This window comes from Apodemus sylvaticus, chromosome 3, assembly GCF_947179515.1.
Source record: "Apodemus sylvaticus chromosome 3, mApoSyl1.1, whole genome shotgun sequence".
In the NCBI taxonomy this organism is placed as follows: domain Eukaryota; kingdom Metazoa; phylum Chordata; class Mammalia; order Rodentia; family Muridae; genus Apodemus; species Apodemus sylvaticus.
This window is the reverse complement of record NC_067474.1, coordinates 58,237,498-58,262,235: the sequence shown is the minus strand read 5'-3', so window position 1 is coordinate 58,262,235 and position 24,738 is coordinate 58,237,498. Positions and strand designations below refer to the sequence as shown.

The window sequence follows — 24,738 nt, the reverse complement described above, 5'->3', positions numbered from 1 at the left end:
TACCAAAGATGGAGCCTATGAGATACACTGGACTTAGAGAAGTCAGGGAATTATAGGTAATGGAAAACTATTGAATCATTGGCTGTGAATGGAAGGGGAAGGGAGCAAGTAGGACAGAATACAAGTCCACAGATGGTTCCACAGTGATGTCTGTCAGTCCTGAGTAGATGGCACGAGTGCATGCAGACATTTTCAGCAATTCCTACAAACAGTAACTGCAGAATCCATGTCAGACATTGTCCTAAGGTCTGATATTTGAGAAGTCAGTAACACAGAAATCACTGCTTACATTCCCAGTGAGGGAAGAGAGATAAACCCACTCCCTCCCCTACTCTACTCCTTCTCTCCCACATACATATACTTTTTTGTATAAACAAAATATTGGACTAAGACAGTGAATGAGTCACTGCTGGTGCCCGAGACTGGTTTGCTGATGGGGCCCCTAATGTTGAAAAAAAAAAAAATTCAGGCATGTAATTGTGCTGACTGACCAACACTACTCTTTGCAAAGTCCTAAGGCAAGTACAGGCCTGCCATCTTAGAGGATTAAAAAACAATACCTGCCGGGCGGTGGTGGCGCATGCCTTTAGTCCCAGCACTTGGGAGGCAGAGGCAGGCAAATTTCTGAGTTCCAGGCCAGCCTGGTCTACAGAGTGAGTTCCAGGACAGCGGGAGCTACACAGAGAAACCCTGTCTCGAAAAACAAAAACAAAAACAACCAAAAAACAAAAACAAACCAAAACCAAAACAAACAAAACAAACCAACCCCAAAACAAAAAACAAAAAAAACCCCCAAAAAACACCTCTTCCCCAAAACAAACAAACAAACAAACAAACAAACAAACAAGAAAACCCCAGTACCTTCAGGTAAAGTAGATGAAAGAGTGGAAGAGGAGGTTTTAGAAGGTGAGGAGGGGTCAGTCGCCCAGGATTCTAAAACCGAAGGTGGAGATGCTCTGTCCATATCTTAAGCGACATGGAAAGCTATCAAAGGACTGGAAGCCAATGGTAGGTAGGTACTCAGCAACCAGTTGGCAACTTAGCAGGGTGTGTAGCTGATGATAAATGGAAGAGTCAACCTCCAGAATAAATGCCCTTAACAAGGTACACATCGATGCTAAACGTGGCTTTCTTGTTTATGCAGATATAAGATACATTCTATCATTAAAGTAGACTGCCTTTATAGGATATATAGACTTCTTCTCATTCCACCTATACCATCTGACCATTCATCTCATATTTGTATGATTAATAGAGCCGTATAGTTGGTCTGGATGCTCCTTTCTTTGCAGCCTATTTTCAATACAAGATGATTATTCTGTCTGTGACTCAGAACATTGTCACTCCTGTAATAGCGTCTCTTCTCACTGAGACCTAGAGTCTTGACAGTGGCTCACAGCCTTCCCCTAAAACCTGCCTGCATGCTTTGTGTGTCTTATCACCTCACTGGCCTCTTCAATGTTCTCTGGACACTCTCCACACAAACTTTTTTCTATTCAGAGTTTAGTGCCATCCATTTCACACTGGGAATGTTCTCCAGATATAAAGAGGTCATTATCCTAGTAAGGCCTCCAAGTGGTGCTCCCTATTCCCCTTCCCTTTGACCTCCCTCCCCCCCAAAAAACCATGCCATACCAGAAATAGCTTGTTTACCTTACCTATCCAATCCTACCCTACCCACCAGGCAAGGAGAAAGTTGCTCACTGTGGGTCCCTATCTCCTGGAACAGGGCCAGGCATATGGTTAGGGTTCAGTCAACAGTGCATGAAGGATGAGGTACTACAGATGTAGAGCACACAGCTCACAGAAAAGCTGATGCATTGTGGGTATTGTTAATAAAAGTTTATATTCTTTGGGAAACTATTGATTTTTATATCCTTAAGAACAACCGATAATATCATGCCATGAAATGTTAAAAAGCTTGAATAACAATATAATTTCCTTGGTGTTTTTCCTATTTCATGTTGAGAGTATGGCACACACTTGGAAGACCAAGAGGGAATTGGTAATGTAGAGAGAAGAGGAACTCCGTCTTCAGTACCAGAGATGAAAAGACACTTCTTAATCAAGATTTGAAAGCATATTTCATATCGACAGTTGCTATTTTATTTAGAGAATAATCTGAAATACAGCCTCAGCGTTCATTTATGCCTCTGGATGGAGCACAAACATTTGATGTTCAGTCAACTGAATAATGTCACTATTTAAAAACTTCCATTATTACTAATAAAAATAGCAGCAGTACTTATATTGTTATGGAATTCTACACTGTTTCACAATAATTAATTACTAAATGACTTGACAAACACTATCTACATGCTCTTGTTTTAATAAACTAGCATGTACTAGGACCTAATAGAAATGAAATCAGCCTAGATCTTACCTAATTAGAGAACACTGTATTAGAATACAGCAGTGGAAACTCAATAATGACTTCCATTGGACACGTTTTTTATACTAAGATTAAATAAAAATCTTTACACTATTTCAAGTATTGGAAATATAAATGCTTGACCCAATTCTTAGTACATGTTGTCTTCTTTTCTGTCTCTCTCGGAGACAGGGTTTTACCTTGTGGCCATGATTGTCCTGGATCTTACTATGTAGACCAGGCTAGCCTCAGCCTTACAGAGATCTGCCTGTCTCTGCCTTCTGAGTGCTGGGATTAAAGATGTACACTTCCACTCCTGATCAATTTAGTTCTCTATTTTTAATTAACAGCAAATGTCCAATTTAAAGTGGAATATGTCAGCTAGTAAGCTCTAGGTTCTAGGTTCTGTCATTTGAGCTGGTATTACTGACAAAGAGCTAGAGGTGAGGGAATGAATATAGCTTTGTTAATACTTTCTGGAAGTGGAAAATATAGCTAAAGACTTTGACCAAATGTATACCAAATGAACTATTTATGAAAGCAAGCTTTTTTTTTTGTTACAGACATTTAAATAATCTATATTTGTAGGGTGATATCTTGGAGATTACTTTGCTATCAATATATAGAAGTAATAACCTGGTAGATAGCATTACCTATGAAAGGTCTATCCCACCGGCTAGTACTGCTGAAAGCTTTTCACGCCCCAGTAAACCCAGTAAATATCAGAAGATAAAGCACAAGCCTACACGCCATGGATTTACTCCTAATGTCTCCTCAAAGTGCAGCCCGATGCAACGATTACAGATGATTTTCTTCTAATGTCACTTTACATAACCCTTTTTCTGCATGAATAGTTAGTGTGGAATGAATGAATGCATGCCATTAAAACAGTTAATCATTACCTGGGACACTGGTCTAACCCCTTCACTACTAAGAATCTCCATGACAAAGGCCAAAAGATCAAAATGCTAGAGCTGCCTCAGTGTCCTATGTCTTAACAGTAATTTTTTATGCTAATAAACCTGCTGGGCATCTCCCTCAGTGACCTTGGGCTGCCCTTATCTAAACTGACTTTGATCCAATGAGAGCTAGCATCTAGTTGAAGCTCTTTACTATACAGGGTATGTAATCAATTTTACTAATTAGAGGGAATTTTCTACTCTTGTGACTGAAAAATGGATTTATTTTTATAATCATACATATGCTCAAAGAAAAGACCATATGTTTTTACCTATCAATCCAGTTTTCATATGAACATATTAAATGGCTGAGGTAAATGTATATTCATAACCAAATACAACACTGAGAAAAGCAGAGATTAGCTAAAATCTTTCATATGTATACTTCTTAAATTGATGTGATTTTTATATTTGAGAAACATCTTATTAATTCCAAGTATTTACAAATAATTTTACTCTTTCAACAAATTAGTATCAGAACCCCTTCCTTAATACTGATATATTTTAAAAACCTAACTCACAAAATCAAATAGGCTTCCTCAAGAAAATGTTACCCCAAACCAAGGGGCACGCTTATTCAAATTCCATTAGCTGAAGAGATCCTTTGGCATGTATTTGGTATTTCAGCAAAAAAAGTTTGAATTTAAAATGCACTTGTTTACTGGCAGTGATGTTGAGTTTTGTTAGCTCTCTGTTTTCTTTAGCTTATAGCGAGTAGGCACAGAGAGCAGGCACTTTCTTGACCCTTCCCTCTGACAGTCTTCAGAACACACACACCATCATCATCAGCATCCAGACACGGGGGAACATCACTCCTGTCACCGCCATCAGTGGCCAAGAGGAAAGGAAGAGGGCACTTTAAAAGGGCAAGACAAAGACACACACATACATACACACACACACACACACACACACACACACACACACACACACACACACACACACACACACACACACACACACACTTTAAAAGAAATCAAGGTTGAGTTTGTGATGAACAACAGCTGGGACCCCAGGTACTGGCAGTGCCCAGGCTAACACTTTCTGCTCTTGGTGTCTCTGGAGGGTGTCTCCTCCACCTGTGACCTCAACTCTAGGCCTGTGTCTGTCCATCATGATTTTGGAAAAGGCCTTCTCTTTTCCATGTTTTGATATATATTTACAGCATTACTTTTCTTTAAGGAATACTGGGAGAAATTTTTGCTCCAAGCTACAACAATGCTTCCTTTATGAAAGTTTTACGCTTCAATTTTTTTTTTCTTACTGAGAAAAGCAACTCTATTGCATTCCAGGGGACGTTACCATCAATTCTTCTAAGTTCTCTATATAATAATATACATATATTTCTTATGTATTAAAGCTATGTCATATACCCAACAGACTCCCAATTCATTGGGTAATTCCTTAATTAGGCAGATTTTTGAAACATGTATTATGTATACAACAGACCGGAACGCCTGTTTTGGAGCATTTTCCAGTCTATCAGGTGATTACATCATTAAACCACACATGCTACGTACAAAAATCCTTATGAAAATTCATAAAAAATGTACAGCACATCATTAGCATGCAGCAGGCATGTATGCTTTTTGATAGTTTTCTGTTTTTTTTTTTTAAAAAAAAAAACTACATGAGTAATTAGTTGAGGTCAGAAAAATATAAGAATGGTCCCAGACACTGGCAAAAATGAAATTTACAAAGAATTGCACCTCTTATGGCTTAGCTGAGAGTAATTTGCTTTAGTGTAAAATAGATTCTTAAACAATGTTAATTTGAATTGCAGCAGAGTAAGTGTTGTTTTATTGATTTGATATTTTCCAAGATACATCTAACTTCCTCCCTCCCTCTCTCTGGGACATATTTGAGTTTTACAAACCCATGGGTTGAACGATTACAAATGTCCATTGGTAAATCCAGGAATTATTCAAGGCCTTGCAGTACCAAATGCTTACGTATTTATGCCTTCATTTAATGTAATCAAGAGTTAATAAACTCTTGGATTACGTATTTATGCCTTCATTTAATGTAATCAAGAGTTAATAAACATGGATATTGTTTCTTGGTAAGCAAAAAACTGTTGAAGATGAATATGTATGTTACTGTCATAAATTCTAATAGTGGAATCACATATTTACTACATTAAAAAAGCAATAGGCTATACCTAAAAGACATATTTAAAGACTTAAATAAAAGTGTAGGTTTCATAAGAGGGAACTATGAAACTGACCACTTTCCAATCTTTCTGTAAACAACACACTTGCCACTAAAAACCCCAACGACAACAAAAACAAACGGCAAGGCTTAGAACTGGAGAACAATGAGCACATGCGAGAAAGAGGGAGCCCAGCGCTGCGCTCCCAGATGCTCCCAATCGTCCAGGCTTAAAAAGCATCCCAATTTTCTCTAAAGGTAGCAGCGTTTATTCACTGGGCCATGGCTAATTTTACATGGAATGCAAAAATGTTAGTTTAAGTTTAATTTACCATCCTATTTAAATATTTCCAATGTAGCTCTTCAACTGCAGAGCTATCCCTCCGTCTATTTTAATTTTAAAGTAAGTTAGCATAGGGCTTCCTTCTTAATCCCCAGAGACTACCTACATAGTGACACAGACACACACATTTATGACGGCAACATAAATGCTCTGCTCTTCTGAAGTAACATTAAGTGAAAATCGTTTCCTGGAAAGATATTATAGGTATCTATATTTTATTTGCCATCTTAAACATATCTGGGTCTTTATGGCCTTATTTTAAAAATGTATTTCCTTTTTATATTTCCTGGTGCAAATGGACTGCATAAATAAGCAATGTGCTATGAGGCTTCAGACCAGCCGATAAAACCTTTCAATTTTCATGCCAGCTTCTTCTTTTGTAATTCAAATCTGCCTGGAAACTGGCAGCTCTGAAACCAAAACAAGCACTGCCACAAATGCCTTGTAATGCTATCGACCTTGTCTGCCCATGCGGTGAGAAGGGGTGCGTATGTGTCTGCAGCCATCCAGATAACACAACTCATTTTTTTTGGGGGGGGGGGCATGAGGTGGGGATAACAGAAGCCAGCCCCAGACTGCACCAAAAGCAGTCATTACCAGGCAAGCTGGAGAATAAGTCTCTTCAAAATACACAGTGCATTTAAAAACCATATATGAGGCTGAGCCACTGCTGTCATTACCAATTTTAATTTAGCTCCTTCAGTTTGCCAGCCAGATAAACTCTTTAGTGCAGTTTTTTAATCTATTTGCCACATTTATGTTTCAGATTATAGTAATATGGATAGGAGAAGGAATCACTTTTAGAGGAAATAAAGCAATAGATCCGCTTATCGGCAACCATCAGAAAGTTCATTAATCAGCTAGGCTTTGTGCCCTCTAAATTGAAAGGTTAAATAATCCTCTCAGGAATATTTCTCAGCCCCTCCGCCAATTGTCCAGAGAGGAGCTGCCATTCATAGCACACGGGATCAGTGACAGGGTATCTTACCACTGTTTGGACCCCAAACAATGACGGACAAATGGCCTGGTTTACAAAGAAACCTTTTAGTACACAGATGGAAAAGGACCACAAGCTTTGATGTAGGGGAGGGCTGAGGAGGGTGTGGAGACAGGATATAAGGGAAGGCACAGAAAAGAATACACACGTGTAAATTCACAGATATTTTATCTGCAGGTTTACTGAGGTAGATGTAAGGCATGGAAATCATGTTAAATACATATCTTCTAACTATATGAAATGCTTAAACTTCCGCTGATAATTACAGGTCAGAACTATAGCTCTATTGTATTTATTAGTTAATACAGGGGACCCAAATAAATCCCAAGCTTTTAATTTTGATTATAACGCCATATAAATTCCCTCCCAGCCTGCTTATTCTACTAGAATCCTGTTGTTCACAGTGTCAAGGACCTACCTTCAGGGGAGGAAGTAAATGGCCCTATTTTTTAAAATAAAGTAATGGTCTTTTAAAAATTTTTTTAATTTATTTTATGTGTGTGGGCATTTTGCTTGCACTTATGTCTGCATAATATATTCCTGATGCTCACAGAACCCAGAAGAGGATGGTCCCCTTGGAAGTTGAGTTACAGATAGCTCTGAGGCACCATGTGGGTGCTAGGAATCAAATCCAGGACCAGCCAGTGCTCCCTAGCTCAGGTCTTTGATTTTATAATACATTCTGTCTTAATTAGCCCTTGCTTGTATTAAAATAAGGAGCATGGACTAGGAATGCTTTTCCGAGGGCACATGCTGCATACATCAAGGAGTCAAGGAGGTGCCTAATTTGATATTGCCTTTTTTTTTTGAAACCATATAAGCAGGAAGACTGCAAAGCTCAGCCAGGCCTCATGCTATTCTATTCTGTGACTCTCTGGCTCATTTCTGGTATCGACCATGTGCAGGAACAACTAGTTTTATCTGAAGTGCAAATCCCTGGTATATTATTTGGTTTCCTTTCCTATCTTATTAAAATGATCCCCCTCTTCCTTGTATAAGGCACTATAATTGCTGTGGGCTGTTTGATTTCATATTATTCTCATTATAAAGATTTACATAATTTGCTTACGGTAACTAGACACAGGACGTTGAGTTATCTGTTAAAATTATGCACATAATAGCTTAATTCAGGTATCTCAGTGATGTCATTACTTATCCCCCCTTCCTTTCTTGCTTCTTCGCTTCCTTTAATGGTAGAGATTAAACCCAGTGCTAAACATGCACTGCATTTTTATATATGAAATGTACTTTACCTTGTCATTTTTATTGGAAAGGAAGTAACTTAAGTCTTTTGTGATATACTCTTAAATGTTTATGCTGATGTTAAGGTAAATCAAATTAAGACAATAATTTGTAGCAGTACTTAATTAAGAGTTACTCACCTAAACCGGGCGTGGTGGCGCACGCCTGTAATCTCAGCACTCATGAGGCTGAGGCAGGAGGATCTCGAGTTCCAGGCCAGCTTGGGCTATATAGCGATTCCAGGCCAGCCTGGGCTACATAGCAAGACCCTGTCTTGGGAAAAAAAGAAAAAAAAAAGAAGTTACTCACCTACATTTTTTGAAACAAGTAAGACAAGTATAAAAAATAAGAAAAGAAGAACGGCTTGTATTTAACTTCAGTAACTGTAAGGAGGAAACATTGTTAGGAGGCTAAAAGAGGTCATTAACACCTCACCTTGAGCAGAGACATTGTGATTGAGTCTGGGCTAGAAACCCAGCCCACCTCTCCGTGCAGGTGCCACAGGCTTGCTGCGGCAGTGCTTACCTGCTTTAACCTGTTTTATGAGGAACTGTGAGGCACTGCACAGCTGCCATCTCACTGTATACTCACATGTCCTGTGGGCACTACCACCCATTTTCAGATACAGAACTAAGGCTCTTCTGAGCTAAACATCTTAACCAGTCTCTGTGTACATACTACACAAAGGAATCAAACGTGAAACCAGAGCACCACCTTAAGTTGGCATTCTCTTCGTTATATTGTGATACAGAATATTACCTCATGGCAAGCCTGCCCTTCTGTCCACATTTCAAAACAAATTTTTCTAAAAAAAAATATTGAGCAGTGTACAACTGTAAAAGAAATGTTATAGATCTAAGACATAAAAAATGGAGACTTATATTTTATAAAGAACTTAAAACACAGCCTCCCCCCACCCCCCAGCTTAGTGCTCCTGACTGCAAGTATCAGCACACAAGCATACTCACATGCAAGTGTTCAGCTGGGAACGACTGCTCATGCCTGCAGTCCTAGCTCTTTGGAAACTGAAGGAAGACCCCAGTCATCCAAGGTCAGCCCAGACTAGTCTCACAGAAGGAAACCAACATGCAAAACCTCAAGTGGGTATTTATAAGATCAGACATTACAAAAAATTTTTTTATTTATAAGATTTGTTTATTTCATGTACATGAGTACACCAGAAGAGGGCATCAGATCCCATTATTGATGGTTGTCAGCCACCATGTGGTTGCTGGGAATTGAACTCAGGACCTCTGGAAGAGCAGTCAGTGCTCTTAACCACTGAGCCATCTCTCCAGCCCCAGATATTACAGAATTATAAAGATGGCTTTATATCTAGTAGATTCAGTTAAATTTGTGTGCATGTGTATATGCATAGTATCTATGATGTATACACACACACAGTTCTTAAAACAATTAATGAAAACAAAGTTGGGCATGGTAGTTTATTTGGATTTGCAATCCCAGAAGTAGGAGGCTGAGGCCTTACCAGTAATTGATTTATGTGTTTATGTGTATGAATTATTTTCACCAATATAGATTTCTGACCTCTCACATTAAAATAATTCTTATTTCTGAAAAAGAATCAATTCATATGTTGGTAAACCAGCTAAAGTGAAGGTATAACTTAATCTCACATACATGTATGTGTGTATGCATCCATGCATATATGTATATTTGAATTACATAATAGTCGTTCAAGCTTTCTTTTAATTGTTCAATGCCTTCCAACTTTGTAGCATTTTTCTTCACGTAAATCACTAATATTACTGAAAGGCCAATTCTCAAACTAGAAAAAATATTTACAGATGTACAAGTCTACATATTATTCTCTTGACTTTCTAATATATGGGGGAGTTAAACTACGAATGTATTTCAAGTCTAAGTCAGGCCAATCTGTTAAGTAATTCATAAATTTCTAGTCACTTAAATGAGAGTAGTTTTTGAACTCTTAGCGCCAGCCTAACTTGTTAATTACAGAAACATGCGTAATGTCAAAACCCAGCTCTGGCTCAGACACTGCTTATGGAGAGAGGCCTTCCTGAGGCATTCAAATGACTGAGATGACTTTAAGACTATACTGATCCTAAATGTAATTAGTGCAAATAATACTGGTTTTGTATATCCTATTTACATTTATTGCTGCCCTGAAATATGCAGAAAAGCACACAACCCACTCAGTCACTTAGAATGTACATTAAGGAGTAATGTACTCATAAGCCACCTATTTATCTAACATATGAAAAATAGGCTAAAATTATACTGTACTTTATTTCTTTGCTTTGATGTGTAGGTAATCTTATAAAATAGGAATGGCTAAACAATTCAGATATGAAAACTGTAATTTCTGGTATCAGATAGTATATGGTAGTCAACTATAAATCTGAGAAAATTTAATTTAAGGGTTTTATTTATTTATATTCACTTTTACTATAAAGTGGAATTCTTTCAAAGTACAGAGTCACTAGTAAAAAAGGAATACAGTTTTCTCTGGGATGACATGACTGATATATATGTTTTACTAAGGAGACAAAAATGAATAAAATTCAAAGGGTACCATATTTTAAAATGTAAACATCTAGAAATGGAATTTAACTGCTACATATTTAATTATTAATAACTTCCTACAACAATTAAATATAGTTGGTTTGTAATTAAGAGTGAACATAATGGGGGTGGGGGAGAAAAGGATAATAAAAGTCTAATGTAATTTTCTATCTTTCTGTTATTCTCAGGAAAAACAGATTAGAAAAATAATGACTGTAAGAATGTCTTTCAAATTTGAAGCAGAACTCAAACTAGAAGTTCATTTGGTGAATATGTAAATCCTGAGTATGCTGGTCATTTTCTCCAGCCATTATGAGACAGGTGAAAAAGCACAGAAACCATTTTTTTTTTTTAACTCAAATGAAGAAAGAAGTTACCAACTATAGTAGATCTTCAGATCAAACTAATTTATTATTGAGCAGTATTACTATCTAATATGGAAGCTGCTGCTGAGGTGGGTACAGACATTCTGAAGGTGGCAAACACAGGCATTCCTAAGTCATTCCACAGACTGCACAGGCGATGTACACTTCCTGCTGCACTATCTCAAATGCTGTATCTATATCTACATCAGGATCATCGCCACGAAGTCTTGATAGTATCCAAATATATTTATACAAGAATAAACCTATAGAAAAAAATACCATATTGATTTCCTGTCCAGGCCAAATTACATTTGAATTAAAATATTGTGTGCTGAGAAATTTCTGAAATGGATAACTTGTATTCCTTCAAAAGAACATTTCTATATTATATTCATGTGTACATGGCCTGAAGAGATATGACAGGGAAAATGACATGTACTAATAATGCACAACTTCTACACTTTTCCACTTTCTTTTATAGAAAGTACTTTAGTAAACTGCTTTTTGGTAATTTGGCAAATTATATTTATTTTAAAATGAATCTCATTTATTGATTGATGATTGCATGTTTCACCCTCTTTGAAAGTATATTTTCTTATTGCTTTCAATGATTAAGTCTGGCATGTCACTGAATTACTATAAAAAATCAGTTTATTTAACTCTTTAAATGTAGTCATCACTTTTTATATATTAAGTTAAAAATGATAAGACTGAAGTAAAAAATCTATCATAATTTTGACATTATGATAAAGGTTTTAGATAAAATTTCTATGTGAAAAATCTTCAAAAATGATGTCATGTTACAGTCTAAATATATTTCCTATTACTATAGAAGTCATCAATGCTTATTAAAAACAATCTTATTGGTGCTAAGGGGTGTATTTCAGTGGCAGAGCACATACTTAGCAAATGTAACACCCTGGGGTTTGAATCAGTACCAAAAGCCAACCAAACAAATCTTGTTTTTCAGATATTAAGCAACTTGAAAAAGAAATAAAGCAGCCTGATTTACTTCAGAGTCCTATAAGAAAAATATATCCTAAAGTACGACAAACAAGGTGTGAGTGCTCTCAATCACCAGATCACAAGAACATTAACAATTTCAGGATTTAAGGGGATTTTAAATAAAATTGAATCTTTGAAATTTAACAGATCTAGTGTCTTAATAGCAACATAACAATCACAGCACTGACCCAGCAGCACCAGGGGAAAATGCTTATGAATTATCAAATGAATTTATAAAAATGTTGTTTATGATAATTTTTGTCAGGCCCTTAAAGATGGTACACTTCTTTTTAATAGTGAAAATGAGGCAGGTCTCACTCTATTTTGGAATAGATAATTCTAATGATGATGCCCAATCAATTCTATTTTCTTAAATACACACCAGGGGCTGGTTCCCTCACTCACATCTGCAAACACAGGAAAGATTAAGATTTCTCAGTTGAGTAGCATACATGCCCTCACGGTTGGCAGATCTGCTTGAGTAGCTAAGAAGTTCTCCAAAGCCACCCAAGACTCTAAACACACACTCCTAACACATTAAAAGGAAGTGTCTTAAACAAACAAACAAACACAAAACTTGAATAGGAAAATGTCTCCATTGTCGCTGACTTTTAAAAACTTTTTGCTCAAGTTATTTATTTTTTTTTTAAAGAAAAGCATGGGATTTTAGCATTAGGCAGTTAGAAAATGATATTTACCCTGCCTTACACCTCAGTCCCAAGATAAAGATATTTGAATGGCTGTAGCTTCAGCACCTATTTCCTGTTCTTTTCTCTGGACTGCAAAACAGTAGTTCTGAAGTTAGCTTTAGTCTGCTGATATTTGGGCCACCATTCTGTGGTTTTTAGCTGGTAAAATTCTGATTTGCTGTAAGGCATTCTGTGAGAACTCAGCAATCCACTGGTAGGCTGTCGTACCCTCATCAGTAAGGAGAGTGTGGAAGGGGAAAACGAAATGGAGCATTTGAACTGCAGTCTGTAAGTGCCATTCAGCGGATCGGGGCTGTACTCTTGACTGCCAGTGAACTCTGACCAGAAACGAAGACAAGGAGATGTATTTTTCTTCCCTCTCCTAGTTTTTGAAGTGTCAATTCTAAGCATTCCAAACACGATGGCTAAACATATAAAACTTAACCCTCATATAAAAATTATTTACTTCCATATTCTGAAATTTTTAGTGAAACTAAATAGTAAGATTGTAATGTATTTTAAGTATATTTAAAAAAAACAAGCACAAAATTAAACATAAAAGATGCATTAGCATTTTTGGTTCTTAATATATACAGCTTTTGAATCGCCATTTTTTGATTACTTTTGAGGTACACCTGTTAAGAATGTGTAATGCATGTTAAATTACTGTCTCTATCAGACAAAAACACTATGGGTCATAATACTCTGTTGGTGCCAGACCAGCTTAGTGCTTTATTAGGACATAAAAAATGAAGGGATGGAGAAGGGATTGCCTTTTTTAATAGGGAAATAATCTACAAGAGACTATGTGAATGAAGAAAAAGACAAGGCTTTGCTAAAAATCTGAAAGCAGAAGTTACAATGTAAAGAATAGGGTTATTATGATTAAAACATGTAAAAACTTTACCTTTTTTTGAGGAAGTAAAAGTATTAACTATGGGAGGAAATTACATAATTGTTAATTTTTTCCCCTCATGTTTGTCTCCAGATCAGCAAAGATATCAAATGCTTGGTTTTTTTTTTGTTTTGTTTTGTTTTGTTTTAAATTTTTTAGGAAGTAAAAGTATTTAACTACTGGAGGAAATTAGGTTATTTTACACACATATGTCTCCAGATCAACAAAGATATCAAAAGGTATGATTTTTTTATTAGTCACTGAAATGGATATAGAAGAGCAGCAAAGCCACAGGCTGTGCTGGTGTGCGCTAGACTCTCAGGATCATTGTGTAGCTTTTGGAATGAGGGATTTGCCTTTTATTAATGCACTGAAGTCAAGTTTGTTAAAAGCTCTTTATTTAGATATAATCTATTAGAGACCTCATTTACCTTTGATATTACTGAAAATGATTAAAAGTTCTCTTTTGAACTCTTATTTCACAAATATTTTAAGGAAAATTTGAAAATTCCTAAGTCTATATATGTTAATTAACTTCCTCTTTCTTGCATGTTTATAAAAGAGAGGCTTCCTAGCCAGGCCTGATCCTGCAGCTGCTTAAGTATACTTGTTGTGGAGATGGTCCTCCAGATCTCACAGCTGGGAATCAGGCACAGCACGTGAAAAGCACTCAAATGCCAACAGTTCTAAACAGGAGTTCTAAAAGAAATTTAACCCCCAAAGCACAGTTCGTTTGGGGTTAGAAATAGATACTTTTTGGTTGGAAGAGAAGTGACTGTATCATAATGAACTCTAGACGGCTTAAACAGGCTGGTTGAAATTAATACATAGAGGCAATTCAAACTTAGTTCCTTCCATGGCCACTGCTGTGACTGATGCCACATTCACATGTGAGGGCTACTCTGAGTCAATAGATGGCAGTCCATCGCCTAGTAAAAGGGTTGAAGATGGCTAAAATCAGGGTGCAGTTTGCTTTCACTCAATATTTAATACTACTTAATTACAGGCATTCAAATATTGTTCATATACTGATAAGGCAATTTAAATAATTGGAAAATGATTATAGACGGAGTGATAAAAGTATTTACACATTTATAAGCATACTATTGTTATAGTTATTCTTGCATAGTAATTCATTGTTAATTAAAACCTGGTAGTTGTGAATTACAATGATTACTTCAATGCTTTCTGAAAGAAAATCAACCAGGTTTCCATATAAAGAAATTTTCAAATTGAATTTGTTATTCTTACAGATAGAATATATTATATTTTAATAAAGATGAATTTATTTTGTTTTCATTTTTAAAGATCTCTATTCTTTTTATAATTTGTTCCTGAAAAGCTGAAAAAACTCGACAAATCTTTTAAGTACTTCTGTTACATTTGAAGCTAATTTTTATCATTTAATTATAGTCACATAAAATTCTTTAAATTAGTAGAAAAGCTAAAAGAAATACAAAACCAAATTTATGATAATATTACTTAATAAAAATAATGAGTACTGTCACACCATTATACAGAGACTCTGAGACCTTGAGAGATACAAGAATGATTCTGTTCTTATCAGGTTTAGGGCTATAAGGGCTTTACCATTATTATGTTACCAAAGAGCTGCTACAATGCCAAAATATAATCCACCGACTGCATTTGTCACATGTATATATAGAACATATAGACATGTATATGACTTTTATTTACTATAACACCAAAGCTTTAAATAACCCTGCAGATACACTATCCCCTGCACTGTGGCCCGGACAGACAATGGGGGAAGAGTCTACCTGTTGGCTCAAGTTATATTTCTGTAAGAGGAAAGCAGTATGAAGATAAGCTTTATAAAAACTGCCTTTTCTCTTTTCTGAATTGTATTATACAAAATCTTTTATATATTAAACTTCAACAACTATTAATTTATATTATGCTATATAACTGTATAATTAAAAGAAATGATCTCTCAGTACTGTTTAATACATTGAAAATGACTAGTAAGACAATATTGAATTACTTACTGACATTATTTAAACTGGAGAGGCAAAGTGAGCTGACTTTGTATTGAGAATTAATCAAATAGATTATATAGCAATAGTCATTTTCTGCTTTCACTAAGACTAAAATCATAATAAATCAGAATTGAATGATAAATCAGAAATTGACTATTAAATATATATGTATAAAATTTAAACAAAGAGAGTTTTAACGATAGGTGAGCTGGACTGTCCTATATGAAAGGAACAGTAAACTTTTTCTGGCTTCATTTAAGAACATATACTATTTCAGTAAAAGCAGAAAAATGATAATGGATGATATTGTGGGCTGTATACTTATTGACTGTGGTAACACAATATTCTAAAGATATAGGATTATCTCACTGCTTTATAGCTCCTAGAATACTTTTCCTCTTTAATTTAATGAATATAATCTAAGCCTGAGGGTATCATGATATAATCATTTAATGACTTGAGAAATAAAAATCAGTTGAAATCTTTTAAAAACAGGAAAATAAAGAATAGGCAGTGGGCAGGACAGAGAAATAGGTACATTATTGCTTTCTCAGTACAAACTCTCCAGATGTTTATTATCTTGCTGCAGAAGATGCTTGTCTATATTTTATGGTCAGCAGTTCAGAGAAGGGTAAATAGGCTGGGTCTTGGGGAAAATAAAAAGGTGTTTTTACTCACCGTTAGGTGATACTGCCTCCAGATTTCTGGGCAAGCCTGGAAAATAAAAATATTGATCAGCTAGGAGCATGAAACAAGGTACTTTACAGCCTGTTGGTTTTGGCATAACCCAGCATCCACCGGTGTCGGTCACAGGAAAATAAGAAGCTTAACAGAAAGGGTCTGCATTTCAGCTTCAAAAACCTGGCTAGACGGTTTAATTGAATTTTACACTGCTTTAACACACTCCTGCCATTGTCAGGAAGCCAGTGACAAAGTTTTCCTCTCTTTCTTCACAGGTTAGAAGTTTGGGGACTATGGTATGATGCAGGGCCATAGCTCAGTTTAACTGGTAAATCAAGAGCAGTGGTCTAGATCTGTAAGACGAACCTAGAGTGGCTTTTAAAAGAGTACCACCTTTCAAGAAGCCTTAACTGTGCAGTGTACTTATCTGTAATGTCTGTTGCTGCTAATTTAAAACTTAATGAAAAAGAGAATAAAAAAAAGAAAGCCAAGCCAAACCAAAGCAAAACCCCTAAAGTCTATGTCCTTTCTCTTATACATCAAAATTTTACATGTTCATATTTATCGAGAAATAATCTAAAAACAAAACAATTGAAACTTCAAAAAAAATCTGTCCAAGATGAAGTTACTGAAATCAGAATAGATAACAGAATACTAAGCAACAGGAACAAGCCAGCGAGAGGCCTTTTCCTGAGTCCACACTGATCTCAAGAGGAAACTGTCTCCAACAGCACCATGCCACTCATCTGCTGACCATCTTTGCAGAAAAAGAATGTTACCACAGTAATATGAACAGCAAAATCTCTACTGAAAATAGCACATAAGTGGTTAGACAAAAGATATATAACTCAGGTGAAAAAAACTACACATTATGCACTTTAAGCTTAACTAGCCTGTGCAATTTATATAGGAAAGCATGTGGATTAAAATGTCCAGTGGTTCCCTTCCCAGTTCCAATGGCATATTCATATAATATATAGTGTCTGAAAACCCACTATTATGTCAGTGATTTCTGGATTAGTAACACTAACTAACTGAAAGAAAAATACTTTTAGAAAATTAAAAGCAGCTTCAGGAGGCAAAGACAATGTCAGTACCACATAAAGAATAGCTACAGAGTGGTTGACTCCCAGGTTCTTAAGGATGGCACAGTCAAACATACTTACATACAAGACCTAACGCATGATATACCCTTAAGTACTTACTTCCTGCCTTCTAGCATAAACCTTTTGCTGTGTACATATAAATAGAGTTTGATTACTACAGAGATAAGCAAGCAGTTATTTATACATTAGTTATGGATAGTTCTTGATTACCACAGTATTCTCAGAATAATACGGTTGAAAAATCGCAATCACTGAGTTGTCATAGACTGGCAGAATGCCATTCTACCATGTGACCTTTCCTGGTATAGTAGCAATTCAGTAATAAAAGAAAGAATTACTTGGTTTTTGAACAATCATCTGATTGCTCTGTACATGAAGATGATGACTGATACAGAAATTTAGTAGTGGATGACATGAAACTTCTTTCCTTTTATTAGATAATAGTACTATAATTAAAAACATCTAGCTATTATGCAAGTACTTTTATTTAACATTCCTATGTACAGATTCATTTTACTATTTTGTACATAATACTATGTAAAGTTAGAAAAAAAGACTTCAAAGCAGGGGTCAATAGAGAGCATATATGTTAATTCTAAATACAAAATGTAACTGCAATCATTAATCAAAATTTAAAATCCTATTTTTTCTACGTGCTAAAGCTTTGGTGGCCTCTTTTTAATATTCCTTAGTATTATACACACAGGGATATTTTAAAATTTCTCACCAAGCAGAATGGCAGAGCATTCAGGTATATACATGTATTGCATGAAAACTTTAGATAGAATAAATTTCTAAAGAAAGATGCTGACTACTGCAAGTGAGAACTTGGTCTGATTAAAACAATTCAACTGAATGAGAGGTCAGCTGTGCAGCTCGTCTAAAAGGAAGATACACAAAGCGTCAATGTGCAGTTGCACTGCTATGGCCCTGCTGCTCCCACCTTGCTGGCACTTAGGTAGATGAACCCAAAGGGCATTCTCAAGTCACACACCCCGACACACATGGCGCACTCGCACATCCGCTTCGGTAATGTGGTACACTGCTTGCCAACTTTTGCCCAACTAGTTTTCCTATCTATTGTACTTTGAATAATAAACATACATGAATAACTGAATGTTATTATTCATAAAATTCAAAGATGAATCAACATACTTTGCCATGCCAGATGAATTGAGAGTTTATATTGTGCATTTCAACCCATATTGAATTTCATCAGGTGCTAATTATTGTTTTATGAGAACAACGGCTTAGTGCATCTGTTGTTTAATTCCCACTTCCCTATTCTCAAATGCGTACATCAAAGAAAATAAAACCCTCAATCTTAAATAGCCCCTGACAGCAGACCAAGACTCCAGTGCTCAGCAGACAAGGCCCTTGCCACCAGTTCTCATATTTCCACAACAATGAACAAACACAAAACAGCGCTAAGCGGCCTTTCCTCCTCCTCCTCAGCTCCCCTTGGCCAGTTGTCTGCCTTGTACTAGAGAGAGCCCTTGAACGCAGCCCTGCTGGGAACACAGCACAGGAGAAAGGATTAGCCTTACTAACATGCTAGCATTTGCAAAAGGGAAGAAAAAAACCCCAGTACTGTATTTGGTATATGAATAACCAAAATGTATGAGCTGACAAGAGACCAGGACAGGCCTGTGGCTCCCCGGGAGAAAATGTAGCTGTGATGAGTGACAGGGCTTTCAGGAAATATGTTCACAATCACAGACAGTGAAGGCCATGACCTAGATCGTTTAAGAGCTTGTCTTGTCAAATTATCAAAAGCTTCTTCCTCTCTGAATAAAGAGTGACATAAGTGAGTGTCAGGAAGCTGCAGGCTGACAAGCCAAGCATACAATAACAGAATGCACGTCACATACATGCTCAACACCGCCACTGCTAGCGGCAAATCTTAATGAGAGCGCGGCCAGCCCAGGAGACTTGGGTCCCTGCTGGCACAGCTACTCATCTCACAAAAATCCTTCAGCTCCAAGTCAGTTAGGCTCTGACACGACAACTACAATTACGAAACACAACTTTTTAACAGAATCCTCTGGTGCTTTGTCAAAGCCTCTGTTGTTAAGAGCTGGCCCCTTAAGTCACTGCAGCAAAACAAAGCTTTAATAAAACAAGCAATGCTCATCAATGGTGAATAACTTAAATAGAAAAAAATAAAGAGAATAATTTTGTTTAAAATTTGTTGACTGAGAAGTGATGGCAAGAAAAATAATGCCATCTCTGGATATGACTGTCAGTGTGAATCTACGCATACACTAAGGTTGTTTTAGGCATCTTCCATTGCAAAGGACAACCTTTCACAGAAGCCGGGTCAGGAGGCTCTTCATACAAAGACTCTTAAGTCATCCAACTGTCCAAACACTTGACTAACCACTGGGTATGCATGGGATTCTCCCGACATATTTATGTGAGCTGGAGGTTATTTTAGGAGGCAAGAAAATTAAGAGAATACCCTAACATTTACCTTAAACCAAAATTCTACATAAAGACAGCTCTAAGGTCTAACATTACAGAAATCTACAATTAAAATTAAAAATGTTTTAAGATTGTTTACTATATATCTATTCTGCATAAAAATGGTTATTCTCGGTAAAGAGATAAACATATAAATACAAAAAGGTTGAGACATATATTCAACACTTATATGTGGCAATATATACAGAATCTATGTATTTTTTCAGCAATCAGTATGAAAAGCCATTCACTGATAGCTATCTCAAAGCTGCTTCCTAAATGAACCAGACTCTATAAAACGATCTTTTGATCCAAGGTCAAATTTCAATTAGTTTTTATACTCAAAATCCTCTGTAATTAGGAAAACTAACAAGCTATTTTTATTTTGCAGAAAATATTTTTTTTTTTTTTGTATTCTCTATAAGCTTAGTGCAGTTGTAAGGGCATAAAGTTTATTAAATTATATTTCAGTTTTATTGGAAAATGCAATTGTCCTATTTTATAGAAAAATATTTAAAACCAATCGCAAAAGACCCTCAACACACACACACACACACACACACACACACACACACACACACACACACACACACTTCTCTTAAGTAACATTTTCTTTTGAAAAAGAGTTTTGTAATAAGGAATCACAATGTCTGGAGATACTGATTCTAGATGACTAACATACATTTGTTTATTTTACAAAGAGCTGCTAATTTCCTGATACTGTTTTTAGCTAAGGTAAATGAAACTTAAAACAATAGGAGAAAATGAAAACAAGGAATCATGGGAGCACAACAACTAAAATTAGACATGTCAGAACCAAATAAAAGGCTGGGTTCAAATCTTGGCCCTGCTACTTACTGTCCTAGGCACACTGTACACTGTGTCTCAACTTTCACACTTATGAAACAGGACTCCCAGAACTCTCTCAATCTGCTGCTGCTGCTGGGCTGAGAAGATTAATTCTTTAGAACGATGCCTGCTAAACAGCAAGGCTCAACTGTCATCAGTCATGACTACAGTCACAGGAAAGTGGCACTCCCTACACTCTATCGAAGCTCTATGGTCATGGACAAATGGACATCAATAAGGCAGCTGAGACTCCATGACATAGTGGTCAAGCTTGGTAGGAAAGCAAAGACTCCCAGAAACAAATGCAAAAGCAAAGAACAGAAGACATTTCATTTAGATGTAGCTGCTTGTGACTCTCTTCTTCATGGGGGGTGGGAGGGGATCAAATTGATTAGCACTTAAGAGTTATTCATTTATTTTTTTTTTTTAATTCGGATGAGGTCTACTTAATGTTTTTAGTCATTTAGAATAATAGAAAAGGATACTGCATCAGATAGTATCTCACCTTGTATTTTAGAGTTAACTTCTGACTACAACATTTTTAAACTATTTTGGCCACTGATGAAAACTAGACATGTTCCCCCCCCCCCCCCCCCCGCCCCCCTTCTCGAAGTGCCATGTCAGTGCTCAGTTTATTCAAACTCAGTTCACATCTTTTCCCTACAATGTCTAAACAATAATGGGCACAGCATTCTTACCAGCTTTTCCTTTTTAACAGTAACCAGAGATTGTCTTTCAGGAAACTCTCTCAAAGGAGAGAAATTTGGAAGATAAATGGAATATTCTCACTATGTAGCCCAGCCTGGCCGTGAAGTGGTAATCCTTCTCTTAGCTTCCCAAATGCTGTAATTATATGTGCTAGAACATCCGTTTCTTTTCTTTTAATTAAAATTTTTATTTTACATTACATGCATTGTGCATTGTTTATAGCTGGTGCCTGATGCCCCCTGGAGCTGCAGTTATAGATGTTTTGAGCCACCATGTGGGTGCTGGGAATTGAATTTGGGTCTTCTGCCATGCAAGAACTCTTTCTTACCCACTGCACCATCTCCCCATTGCCTCCACGTCTTTTTAAAACAACCTTTTGCTGGGCAGTAGTGGCTCACCCTTTAATTCCAGCAAGTGGGAGGCAGAGGCAGGCAGATTTCTTGAGTTCAAAGCCAGCCTGGTCTACAGAGTGAGTTCCAGGACAGCTAGAGCTACACAGAGAAACCCTGTCTTGAAAAATAAACCAACCAACCAACCAACCAACCAACCAACCAACCAACCAACCCACCAACCTTTTACATTTATTTTGAGTGCACGCACTCTAAATGTACATGTGTGTGGAGGTCAAAGGGCAAGTTGCTGGAATTGGTTTTCCCTTCTATCACGTAGATTCTGGGGACTAAACTCAAGTAGTAAGGCTTAGTAGCAAGCACCTTACTTGTTAAGCTATCACAATACCTAGAGGCTACCTTTCTTAAATACTAACCTTCCTATACCTGAACAATAACAAGAATTTAAGTTGACAGTATCCCTTAATTCTGTCACGAGCCCTGTGATAGTGCCCAATGAACAGTGAATTTCTGAGTGCTGACATGTCAGACATTTATTATTTTATATTTACATATGTAAAAATATAAGCAGCATCTCAAATCACAAATACCTAATTATACAAATGATTTCCCTTGGTAACTATATTAAGCTACTTCTATTCACGATCATGTTTTATCATTCAGTTCTAGTTATGTAAGTATTATGGAATTAATTCTTCTTTGGAATTACCTTTTCTTTTTCTCTTAAGATGCTCATAGCATCCAGGGTATGTTAGATACACTTTGGGTCTAGAGTTGTGCTTTGTGATGCTGTCATAATTGTAATTTTAAAGCTCATCTTAAAGAAAAGCAGGATAAGGATTATGGAGATGCTCGATGAGTTTGGACCCTAGTCCTTGTGAGAAAAGCAGGGTGTGGTGGCACACTCCTATAACGCTAGTGTGAAAAGCAGGGTGTGGTGGCACACTCCTATAACGCTAGTGTGAAAAGCAGGGTGTGGTGGCACAGTCCTATAATGCTGGTGTTGGGGAGGCTGAGGCAAGAGGATCTTTGGAGTTTGCTGGCCAGCCAGTCTAGCCAGACCAGGGAGCTCTAGCTTCACTCACAGATTCTGTCTCAAAAAATAAGGGAGAGAAGTGGTTGGAGAAGACACTTGACATTGATCCTTGGGGTCTACACATGTGCGCACACGCACATACATGCATACCTACGCACACGCGCGCGCGCGCATACACACACACACCAATATTATAAAAGTACTGAACATTTATTTTAACTATAGAAAACACAGGCAACCAAAATAAGTTAAATATAGTTTTAACACTGGAGAACTACTGCAACTATTTATTTTATACTGCAACTATAATATTTTTCTATACATGAGCAATAAATGACTGACAAGCAATTTGGTAAAAAACAAAAACAAAAACTGGTAAAATTCCAATAAAAATGTGTAAATCTAAATATGAAGAACATGCACATACCGAAATCTTCAAAATTCTTGTAACATAAAGCAAAGAAGCCCAGAACAAGTAGTAAGAAATAAATTGTATTTTTGGGTTAGAACACTCAATATAGTAGAGTTAACTGCCCCTATGGTCATCAATAGATTAAACACAATAATCAAAATCTAATCAAGATTTATCACAGTTAAATGAGGTAACTTATAATCATTTAGAAAGAGAAAGGAGATAGAGAAAACAAACAAAGTTTTAAGAAACTATCTGGATTTATGACTGACTGTGGGGACACAGTACTTAAGAGTTGGGTATCATCAGTACTGGAGCAAATCAGTACCATGGCATAAAGTCTAGGTATCAATCCATGTAAGTGCAGTTATGTAATCTTTAACAAAGACACAAAAGATGGACTTTCATGAATGATGAAAACCAACTCACACCTATATAAAGACCAACTCAAAATGGACCAGCAATCAATCAGTATGTGAAACATAAAGCTACAAGACGTTGTTTGGAAGAATATACAGGACAAAATTTTTATGCCAAGGGTGGGAAAAGGGTTCTTAAAAATGGTACCAAAAATCTAAGCTATAAAAAACTGGCAAATTGTACTTCAAATTTATAAATGAACTGTTGATTGAAAAAAATACTTCTGAATCATATAGGCAATAAAAGGTGATTCTGAAATAATGAGAAAATAAGGACCACAATTAAAAATGGGACGGTAACTAGACACATCACCAATGATGACACAAGAATGAGCACACAAAAGGATATTCAACACGGTTAGTCACTGGGAAGACACAAACCAGAACCACAAAAACAGTGATACTGTGCAGTGATGCAATTATTAGAATGGCTAAAAACCATTCAGCAGTACTAAAACCTGGTTACTGACTATACTACTCCCAAAGAATTTATGACATACAAGACTAGTAAGTAATAGAACAGGCACATTACACCTTGAGTACATGAAGTAAATAAAAATAAATACAAGTCACTATAAAAAGGGAAATAAAGAACAACAGAAATACAAATGCACCTGTGAGTCCTGACATAACCCAGTACCACCACCACACAGCCTGGTAAGCGGCTGACCACTGGGTCATGGCAGCAGTCCTAACCGGTGTGTTTTCCTAGGAGACAGGTTCTCACTAAGCTGCTCAGGCTGGTCTTGAACTTGTTGATCCTTCTGCTTCCCGATCTCTCAGGAGACTTGGTGATAGTCTCCCGAGTAGCTGGGATTATAGGCTATGATATAAAGCCTGGCTTAAACTGAAGTCTTCCAGAAATAATTATCCTTTTCTCTCTTAAAAAAAAAAAAAACCTGAATTATGATAAAAAGTTGAGGGAAGCTAATTACATTTCTCTGTCTCTATTCCTAGTGTGCAAAGGGAATCCAGGCTAATGACCTGGCAATCTCTTATCCTATCTAACAGGATAAATAACACATATAACCAAATATACACGTAACACATAACAGTCCATGTTTAGCTCAGACAGAATTATTCTGCAGATAAGGTTGGACACAACTGCAAGTTTAAAGGAATTAATTAGTATATAACTATATGGTTTGAA

General features: G+C 36.5%; 1 protein-coding gene across 3 annotated transcripts in view; it reads right to left on the bottom strand.

The window, feature by feature from the left end:
- Zcchc7 (zinc finger CCHC-type containing 7) overlaps positions 1-24,738 on the bottom strand; it is a 180,474-nt gene that overhangs the window by 8,083 nt on the left and 147,653 nt on the right. For all 3 annotated transcript variants that reach the window (XM_052176402.1, XM_052176404.1, XM_052176403.1), the window contains exon 6: positions 16,243-16,278. In XM_052176402.1, coding sequence (XP_052032362.1) covers positions 16,243-16,278 — 36 coding nt within the window. The remainder of the gene's footprint in view (positions 1-16,242; positions 16,279-24,738) is intronic.